Source organism: Crocodylus porosus, unplaced genomic scaffold (genome assembly GCF_001723895.1).
Source record: "Crocodylus porosus isolate Cpor-Errol unplaced genomic scaffold, CroPor_comp1, whole genome shotgun sequence".
Taxonomy (NCBI): domain Eukaryota; kingdom Metazoa; phylum Chordata; order Crocodylia; family Crocodylidae; genus Crocodylus; species Crocodylus porosus.
Window position 1 is genome coordinate 52617738 of NW_017728950.1, and position 10946 is coordinate 52628683.

At 41.7% G+C, this 10946-nt stretch overlaps 1 protein-coding gene across 1 annotated transcript in view; it reads left to right on the top strand.

Annotated features, from left to right (window-relative positions):
* Positions 1–10505, top strand: part of MPDZ (multiple PDZ domain crumbs cell polarity complex component) — a 138323-nt gene extending 127818 nt beyond the window's left edge. The window contains exons 42-46 of the mRNA XM_019554872.1: positions 706–828; positions 1927–2031; positions 2356–2468; positions 6144–6267; positions 8343–10505. Of these exons, the coding sequence (XP_019410417.1) occupies positions 706–828; positions 1927–2031; positions 2356–2468; positions 6144–6267; positions 8343–8489 (612 nt within the window). The 3' untranslated portion in view covers positions 8490–10505. The remainder of the gene's footprint in view (positions 1–705; positions 829–1926; positions 2032–2355; positions 2469–6143; positions 6268–8342) is intronic.
* The last annotated feature ends 441 nt before the right edge of the window (positions 10506–10946 follow it).

Consider the following 10946-nt stretch of genomic DNA (forward strand, 5'->3'; position numbering starts at 1 on the left):
GTTTTAGATTTATACGCTCATTATTTTAGAAGTATATTTTTTTCATCTTTCTGGTATGCACTTATATTTAGTTAGAGCATACCTATGTATTACATTTTTTGAAGCTGTACTATAGATTTGATAAAGTTATCAGGGTATAAATTGAGATTGATTTTAGCACTCACCAACTTTATACTAGTGCTATTCCATTGATTTCCTGATTTACATATGTGGATCAGCAAAATTAGCTCATGTTTGATTTGTGACATTTAATCACTTTGTATGGATTTATTTTGGCTACCTTTATTTTCATTGCAGCTATTATAAATAGGTGCCAAAATACCATTTTGTAATCTTCTGGGACAATAATTTTCATCTGTGTCCTACAACAGCAGTACATTAGGTGGAGTGCAGAGATTAACTGTAATCTTTGAGGAGTTCCTAAAGATGGAGTGACCTGAAGAAGGGTATCATAGCTCACTTTCCTCCCACCTCCTCCTCTATTATTGCAAATTGACCTGGAGGGTTTTAAGCTGAGTTCTTCATAAGTATTCAGCTATTTTAGGTCTCGTAATTTTGGGGTATCTTGTTTGAGAAATTTAAAGGCTATACATTGGGGCACTTTCAAAAAATGACGCTTTTCTGGTATTTCAAATTAGGTTTGCAATCCTGTTTTGTATTATTTTTCTTTTGAACATATTCAGTCTGTTTTCTTTACCATATCAGGGCCCCGCAGATTCCCTAGGAGTGAGCATTGCTGGAGGAGTGGGGAGTCCTCTGGGAGATGTTCCCATATTTATTGCCATGATGCATCCCAACGGAGTTGCAGCCCAGACTCAGAAACTCAGGGTAAGTTAGCTGTTAAGCAAGAAGGTAGGTGAAGAAGCTCTTTGCAGTAATGTTTAATAAATTCATATGGCTGGATGACACAAATATATGTTATTTTCATCAGGGCTTCAGGCTGTGCCAGCAATCTCTGCCATTCAAGACAAGTTTGTGATGGTGTTGAGTAGTTTGAGATGGTGGCACTTGTTTCAAGGACATTAGTCTCTTCTCAAAGGAAGCAATTAGAGTAGGAAAATTTGAAGCAACTCTCTGATGCAAAACCTGCACAATTCTCAGAAAACAGAGGGAGGAGCGTAATATAGATAAACCCCACAAATCAGCTCCCATTACTGGCAGAGTAATCAGTAGCTTCTCCAGTGACTACACACATAGCTGCTTTTCCTACTGTGCTTCTCAGTGCAGGCTGCTTTTCTTTAAGCCCAAGTGATCTTAAAACTAGTGTGGATTGGTTGTACTTGCAGCTATTGATGTGTGTGGTGACCAGTTTACTCCACTGTTTATGTAAACAGTGCATTTGGCCTGGATATTCACTTTGGAGTTTTACTAAATTACTCCAGGCAGAATTTGAACCTGATAATAAGTCAAATTTTTTGGATTCCCTGTCTTTACATAGTGCATAAGTGTACAACTGGATAGACTGTCTGATATTTGCATATATTGTCTTCTAATTAGCACTGTGACATCTCTAAAGTGTAGGCAATCATATTATCCCCTCATACATTCAGACAGTAGAAGACAGATGCCTCTATACTACCATTGAATCAAGGTGTCCCACAAGCAACTACAAGGTAAATGCACCAGAAACAAAGGAACAGGTCCTAACCTGCCTGTTATTGCTGACGCTATATGAATTTCACTAGAACTGCCTTGATTTATGTCACCTGACAGTGTGGACCAGAGACAGAGATTTTGCTGTAAGCAGGTGCTAAATTATTTCTTTGTGAAGTACACTGTTGGTAAAAACCTACTGGATTGAGTTACTCAGTTCCAGAACTCTCTGTGGAAGAGAGACACTGTTATTCTGTATTACAAAGGTATCATGTGGTTCTCAGTGACCTAAATTGTTATTAATGGCTTGCTCTTTTATTTTCTTATTTGCAGGTCGGGGATAGGATTGTTAGCATTTGTGGAACATCCACTGAGGGCATGACTCACTCCCAAGCTGTCAGTCTGTTGAAAAATGCTTCAGGCACTATTGAATTACAGGTAAAATGTTTCACTAGAGTGACATTCAGAATTCATTTTGCTGCTTTGATTTGGAGCTTAAAAAAGTAATAAACAGGGCATGGTGAGGAAAGCAAAGTTAGAGGAAATAAGCATTGTGCAATCTACACTTCTACATATTTTATCTCAAACAGTATGATCCAACTTTATTTATCCTTTATGTGACTGAAAAGTACTTAAACATTTAACAACTAAAAAGTCTCATTTTGGTCTTTTCATCCTTATAAATAACCTCGTGTGTATAATGGGTTGTGGTGTTCAGTTACTGCATATCAACTTTCATTGGCATCTAAAATGTTCTCTCAGGTGGTGGCAGGAGGAGATGTAAGTGTCATAACAGGTCAGCAACAGGATCCACCTACTTCCAGTCTCTCATTTTCAGGATTAACATCAAGTAGCATCTTCCAGGATGATTTAGGGTAAGTACATCAAAGATCCATAAACAATAATATATTAATGTATTAATATATCAAACCCCACAATCTGGGAGTGCATCTAAAAGCTGCTTAAATTGCAGCAAGTGGAGAATGAGATGTCCCACAGCCTGAGGGAAGAATTCACAAAGAGATTTATTCATAAGCACGGTATTCACAGGCCTTAAAGTTAAGGCACCTGGCTCCAGGAATATACTTTGCAAATCCGGTTTAGGCACCTAAGTTTTGAAGAGATTAAAGGCCACCCTTACGTTCTCCCAAGAGCCTACTCTAACCATCTAGTTGCATAACGACACAGCATGAAGATGAAGGGTGAAACAACTTCTGAACTAGTTAAGGCACTCTCCAAGGAGCTGGGTGCCCTTCCTTCGTGTCCCTGCTCCCAGGGCCCATAATGCATTTGACATCAAAGAGTCATAGGATAAAAATCACAAGATCAAATCAGGGTGTAGGGACCAGAACCTAGGAATTCCTGCTCTAGGTAACAGGTCAAATCACTGTGCAACAGGCAGACCTATCTTTTTGCTTTTTTGTTCCTGGCCCATGGATGTTGCATTTCCATGTATTGGTGGCATAGCTTAAAGAAAACTGGTGAAGCATTTCCCTCCCCTTTTTGCCTGCAGGGTGGTAGTTGGAGGATTGCCTTTGAGCCTGAGATTCCTAGGATCAGGTCTCACCTTTAAGGGTTCTTTATATATTTTACACGTAGCTAACCCTTAGGGTGGAATCCTGGCTGTGGAGATCAGAACATAGGATTCCAGTCTCCAAGACTGGATAGAGCTGAAGAGTCAAGTGCTTGTCCTGATGCCATGAATCTCGCATTCCAATCTGTACAGCTCGAAAAGGAGGTGTGGAGAGACCTCAGTGAGCTGATCTGTTCTCTAGTGTAGTTGATAGTGTGTTCTCTGGAAAATGGGAGGTACAGGTTTGAATCCTTGCAGCTCACTCCCAGTTGGGGACAACACCATTCAGTTGCCCACCGGAATCTGATACAGACACAAATATTAATTAACATTAACTTGTGCATGCAGACAAATAACTGGATGTCTTAACTTCTGATATTTCTATCCTAATTGCAAAATATGTGGGTAAATTTATTTGGACTGAAATAAAGAAGTGATAAGAAACATGTGTTTGTGCCATCTTGGTAGTGTTGGAGTGATGCTGTAGCTGTGATGGTCCAGGAATCATGTGAAAGGGAAGGATTTTTGTGGATGATATCTTTTATTGGACCAACTGCCTGGTTGGGCTAGACTATCTAAGTCCAGTAACAGGCATCACCCAGAAAAGCCCTTGCCTCTTGCAGCATCCCATCTTGAAATTCTGAGTTCTAGAAATCTTTATGGACAATTCAAGGTTTTGTTTTGTTTCTTAAAATAATTTCTGTAGTTATCATGGGCTTTTTTTGTTTCTTTCTGAACTCCGTACATACTGGTGTAACCTTCGTTATGTACATTGGTCATGTGACCTGTAGATGTCCTAAAATTTGCATACCCTTTTTAGGTATGCAAGATCAAAAGGTTAAGGGCCTGGCCTGTTTGTGCCATTTTCCTAATCTTGAGCTTTTAAAATTTTAATTCTAGGGGACAAAGGGTGGGGAGGCAAAACCTTTGCTTCACTGGCAGATCTTTGTGTCACCAGGCCTCCTCCTCTTTTATTTGGAAAGTACATACAGTCTTCAGGAGACTGTTGTGCAGGAATCACCAGCAAGTTGGGTCTTACTGTGACCTGGGCTGAGGCCAGTGGTGGGGTGGCTGGCAGGGTTTGTTTTGGTTTGGTTTGGTTTGTTTTTTAAAGGAGAGAGTCCACTGCAGAGTGGAGTTCCTCTTTGAGGGCATTCTTGCAGGCTGGTATATCTTCGCAGCTGAGAGACAGCTGGCTGTCTTGACCCCTGGCATGCTTATGAAGTGGTAGCAGTGAAAGCGGTGGACCTCAGCTGACCCCAGCCATGCTTATGGAATGGCAGCGATGAACCTGATGGCAAGAGCAACAGCATCCTGAAGAGCAGTGGAGACCACCAGTGCCTGCCCCAGCAGCATTCTGTAGACAGGCAGCTGTGGGAATAACTCCCAGGCAACATTATCCAAAGTGATGGCAGCAGTGGCAGCCCTGGGCTGCGTTCTCTTAGAGTAGCAGCAGCAGCAACAATCCCAGGCAGCACTCCCTAGAGCAGTGGCAAATGGTGACAATCCCAAGTGCCATCCCTTGAAGTGGCTGTGGCAAGACAACAAGAGTGGCACACCTCAGCATCAATCCTGAATGGCACTTAAAGCACCAGCTGCAGTGGCGTTTCTTGGCAGAAGTGATCCCAGGCAGTGAGAAGCTCAGGCAACAATCCCCAAAAAGGGCTGGGATTGCTACTCTGTAAAGGGCTGGCAGCAGCAAAACACCACCCCACCTTCTGGTGGTGACCCCCAAAAAGGTGGTACTTGAAACTTCGGTCCAAGAAGCCAAAGACTTGATATTTCAAGATGTGTGATATTAAGGTCCCTGGCAGATAGTCTGTTAAAGGCGCGATGGGATGTGTTCCACAATCCCCAAAAGTGCCCCTCCTGCCATTCTGCGTATGCATGGCAGGAAGTGTGACTGTGGAATTGGGGATCAGATCCTAATCATGCCCTGTTATCAGTGCAGGGAGATCCTGGGATCGTGGCTCTGATGCAGGCTGAGGGCGCTTACCAGCTGGTTAGCACTCCTGGCCTTGGGAGCACACTGGAGTCAAGGGCTCCAGTGCCTTTGAAGTGCTAATCAGCCTGGCCACCTGTTCATTTTAAGGTTCAGTGGGAATCCACCACAAAGATGTAACACAGATTTTGTGTAATGACTTTGTGGCTTATCCTCTGTTTTATCGGACCATTGATTCTATAAATGTGTAGCTGCAGTACTACTGAAGACATGACTGGTTAATCACAAGTATAATGTCTGCCACTGGCCTGATATGTTGAAGACTTTAAAGTGCTCAGTATATTTTATATTTTGAAGGCCAGACAAGTTGGACATTAGGGGAAATTGGTTTTGGGATGTAAAATGTTTTTGAATGTTGGACATTAGGGGTTCTTGTTTGCTTTTTGGGGGTGTTTAGTATGAAAGTATTTGCTGTTTGTGGGTATAATGCTTGGGGAGTAGAATAGCTGAAGGGAGATTAGATGAGAATAGTTTATTTTAATTATTAAATAACCTTTAATAAATGATTCTGTCTGTTCAGTTGCCCGTAAATGGGAATGTTTGTCTTTTAGGACCACCAATGGAGTAGATTTTCCCAGGGTGCTGGGTGGGGCTACAGTCAGCCCCTCTCCAAATTTGAACCAAGGCCTGGTAGAAGAGTTACACCAGTGTTTACTAGCTAACAAGCACTGATACTGGACTATTCCAGTAATCACTGGGCAATGCATTAGGTGACTAAGTAAATATACTTCTACAAATGGAAGGTAAAATACTAGGGAAAATGTTATGAAAGGGAAGTATGAAGTAAGTAAACACATTACAGCATTAAACAAGGTTTCAGTGGTTTGCATAAACTGAACTATTCAGAGCAATATACATTAAACACATTAGTGCTGCCAGCAGTCGCTAGCGTTAAAAGTTTAAGAGCCGTTGTGGCGTATGCTCACAAAAGAATGCTCATAAACGAAAAAGAATCATTTCTTCTTTCCCTTGCAGACCCCCTCAGTATAAAACCATTACTCTAGATCGAGGACCGGATGGTCTGGGCTTTAGCATTGTGGGAGGATATGGCAGCCCCCATGGAGATTTACCTATTTATGTTAAGACTGTATTTGCAAAGGTAAGTACATGAGCATAAAACAACTCAAACAATTTATTACTGCTTGCCACCTGATTTCTTAACGGGTGGCCAGAAGTGAAGCCAGGGGGGATGTAACAGCTCATCTAATCGCTTTCCTTAGGCTGGAAAGAAGGTTTTATTTTACCTGCATCTGAAGTTTGATGTCCTTCAGTTAGGCAAACTGGGCCTAATTTTGAGTATTCCCAATTTGTGCGCATCACTCTCTGTTTCAGCTGTAAAGAGTTAGATTTAAGCACGTAACTTCATTGTTTCTTTGGCCATCTATGTTTTGATTGCATTCTTTTCAGTTAATAGTTAATTTAGTTACTACGAATTGTGGAATCTCAGGGCATTTTTACGTGTGCTCAGATGAGGGGACAGGATGGTGGTGGCTTTAATAAGAACGGCTCTCAGAGCCATTCTTATTAAAGTGCCTGGACCATCTTGTATATCAGCACCCCTGTGGTTCAAAATGGTGACGGGGTGCTTTATCTTAAAGCTCATTGAATGAGCTTTAATTAAAGTGCTCCCACCACCATTTTGAAGAATGGGAACACCGATACATGAAACACAGAGACTGGCTGGATCATGGTAATTACCATGCTTCAGCAGACTCAATTAATCGAGTCTGGTCCGATGCACTATGATTATAGTGTGGGAGCAGCCTCCTGGCTCATGTACAGGCACCTTTAGATGGGCTGGAACAGTCTATTGGATCCAGCCCTGAATTTCTGGAGAAGTTTGGATCTGTATGTGGTGACCTGGGTCCATGTCAAAACACAATCAAAACTCCCCAGATCTTGGTAAGGTTGGAATTGGAGCTGGATTAGATCCGTCTCCCACTAATTTGATTTTAGAGAGTGTGTACATTTTGCAGTTGCAGTTTTAGTTCTGGAGTTTGAAAACTGTACCATCCAAAGGAAGAGGGCTGGAGGAGTTAAAAACTCCACAGATCCTAACCTACAGAATCTGTACTGTAGGGCAGTGGTGGCCGTCTTTTTTTGACAGGTATGCCAAATATTGGGTCCAAGCATTCTGCAAGCTAAGCCTCATACCCTCCCCAAGTGCCACGCCAATCCCCTTCCCCTGTGTGGTCTGCTCAGCCACCCTGCTCCCAACCTAGTCTCCATTGCTCTGCTCCCTGCCCCCTTTCAAGTGTGCCGTGTGCCAAAGACAGCAGCTGCCTATATGTGTGGCATATCTGCTGCAGATTAGCAGCCCCTGTTATACAGCATGTAATCTTCACTTCTTTAATAATACTGTATTTACTCGAATCCAAGGCAAGGTTTTTTCCTCCCAAACAACATGGTGGGCGAGGAGGGAAGTCTTATCTTAGATTCAAGTACCAGCCCAGGGCAGGTGGCAGCTGAATTCCAGCTTCAGCCTTGGGCTTGGACCCAAAGCCAGAGCTGAGTGGAGACTCATGTAGCAGAGGCAGGGGGGTTCATGGCCCAGGAACCATGGGGTTAAAACACTTGATTGTGGGTGGGGGTGTGCTCAAGGGAGACCTGCCTATGTGGCTTGGAGGGAGTGTGGGGAAGACTGCACTGCCTATGCTCTGTTCCCCCCACTGCCTTCTGCTCCAGCCCTGATCTGGCCAGGCACAGAGCTACCACCACTGCTGCTTCTGCCTGGTTGGGCTGAGCAACGTTGGGCTGCAGCCACTGCTGCTGACTGCACCAGAGCTGGAACAGATCAGAGCAGCAGAAAGTAAGTGGCAGGGGCAGGTGGGGAAGGTGGAGGACAGGCAACAGGGGTCAGGCACGAGCATGGGTGGGGCAAGACTTTGTTTTAAATTTGAATTTTGGATTTGCTAATCAGGAGGCATCTCAGTACCACTTGTTCTATCTGGTCAAGTTCGCACGATGGAACTTCTCCACAAAAATGTAGAGGCAGAGAGAAGCAACACCTTATAAAGTCAAAATGAGCATGTGTTTCTAATGATGAAAGCTAACTAGTCCTTCACCACTAAAACTTTTCATGTTCTATTGTGTACTGTAATCATCTAAGACTCTATTTGGATTTAGTGACTGTGCAACAGGCAGTTAAAGAAATTATGTGCTGTGCAATTTCAGGGAGCAGCAGCAGAAGATGGCCGTCTGAAGAGAGGGGATCAAATCATTGCTGTCAACGGGCAAAGCTTAGAAGGGGTGACCCACGAAGAAGCAGTTGCTATTCTAAAAAGGACAAAAGGAACTGTCACTCTGACTGTTTTGTCGTGAACAGTCACAATATGATCAACCAGATTACATTATCTACAGTCCACAAAGCAAAGACAATAGACATGTTTATGTAGCCCTTTTGCTATTTCAGCTTCATCAGGCTATGTTACATCACTGAAGAAAAACAACACTTAATCATATTTTTGTATACAATAGAAGTATTTGTCTTACTGTCAAACCACTGAGATGGGTTTATGTAGTTTTTCATTATTATTATTATTGTAATGAATACTTGTAATCCACAAGAAAATGAATGTTAGTGTTAGAAACCACATTGCAAAACTGGAATGTTTTGCAAAGAGTGTTTGAATATTTGAGATATGTTGGGAAAATATGTTTTCAAAAAGAAAGTTGTCAAATCAGTGAAGAGAGAGGCAATATTTAAAGAGCAGAATTGTGGAAAAGAGAAATAGCGACCAAAAGAAGAGAAGTTGGATAGAAGTTGGGAAAGTTGTAGGCAGATGCTTAAGCTGTCTGGAGGGCCAATTATTCATTCCACAATGCTTTTTTGTGTCAAGAAAGGTTTTTGGTTTTCTTAAGCAATATTGGGAACAGGCTTTTAGTTTGGTTTGGAGATTCTTTTGTTCTCAGGGGCTGAAACATCCACTTAGCAGTGGTGACTAGGTACATGAGGGAGCCCTATAGCTGCAGTGTTCAAAGGATTTAAACTTTTTTTTAATGACGTTTCTAGCTTTTGTAGGTATGAAGAAAACCCTTTCAGTGGAATTGAAGACCACCCTTTCCTAAAACTGTAGGCAGACAGCTTCAGTGTCACCATCTCTACTGCGGAGAGCTTCTCCAGGTAGCAACATTAACCATTCTGGTCAATTCCACTGATTCAATTCAGAGCCCTGTGGAGAGCAGTGACACTGGAAATCAGAAAGTCAATTTCAAGTTGTTGCTGCTGTTCTAAGTGGCAGAAGAATTGCCCCCATCCATCCCTGGATGAATCAAAGAATAGTGTTAGCAGAGAGTGGAGTAGTGAAGATACCCTTAACGGATGAGAATAAGAATAAGGAGAATGCTGGAGCTCTATACTCCTTGCCTCCCTCAGAGTCAGAAACTTGTAGGGGAAGAAGGAAATATGATGGGAGAGAAATGTGTCCCTTTCCACTTCTAGAAGCTGGAAGGATTACTAATTTATGAGACACTTGCAAGCCAGAGCCTAATTTAAGATGGACGCTTGTGCAAAATCAAATGACAACACCACCCCTCTGCCTCTTGCTCTCCCAGCCCAGTACATATACTAGCAGCTTCAGTTTCCCAGTAGCTGAACTTCCCAGTAGCATGTTGTTCATAGAGATTGCTTGTGGATCTTTTCTCTGGCTGGTAAGTATCTGCAAAATTATTCAAAGCCCATTTGTGACTTACATTGTGACCAAATAAAAAGCGTTACTAAAACTTCTGGAGAGAAAAAATATTGTCCAGGGGCATGTGAGCAGTGGTATACCCGTTAGCTGCTGTGTTGTATACTGCATACTTTCATATAGCTACAAGACCCGTGTATTGATCAGCAAGGAGTTTATAGCAGCTAGTTGCAGTGTTCTGTTGCTGGTTTTTGAAATGGAAACAACAGTCAAATTGTGTTAGAGAAATATGCAAGAACACAAGTAGCGTTCACTTAAATGAGAGAAAAACAGTGTTAGAAACGTTTGAGAGAGAATATTAGCAAGCTGATAGCTAAATCTAAGTGTATTAACTAAAAAAATAGCCCGTTCCATTTCATTAATTATTTTAGAAGTTACAACGCAAAGGCGAAGACTAAGGAAAAACAGATGGTACCATAACTTGAAGCAACTGGTGACAAATTATTATTCTGTAGTTATTCCCAATTTAGTGTGTGAAACGCCTACATAGAGTATGTAAAGTCATTTTAAATATGATTTATATTTGTAACAGAAGTAGTGTACAGATATTTTATTACTGCCTTTGTGTCTAAATGCAGAATTTAAGTGAATAAATGTGAAGCTATCTGTGATAAATGAATAAAGTTGCAGATGTAGCTGTGGTTTCTTAGTGGAGAAGTAGCAGAACATTTTTCTGTTCTAAGGAGATAATGTCAGATCAAATTAGGTCCTGTTATATAGGTTTACTTAGGAAACTAATAAAACCAAAGTTAATATTTACTCTTCCTAGGATTTTTTTAATTTTCACTAAAAGCTACTTTTATTTGATATAATTGGTTTTCCGGCCTATTCCCATTCCTGTGCCTTCAAATTGTGGTCTCAGGGTAATTCATGAGAACCAGCTATCAAAATTAACTAGAAATAGCTATGAAATTGACTCCCTTTATTTTCTTCTCTAAGGTGAATGAAATGAAAAAGGAAACAAACTACAGTGTTGGTTGAACGTAAAAAAAAAAAGATTTTCAAATAGCCTTTCAAAGCACGGGGATTACTATGTCAGAGCAAAGCACCAAATCATCAAGCCGGGTACTCAGTCTTGGAGAATGGCTAA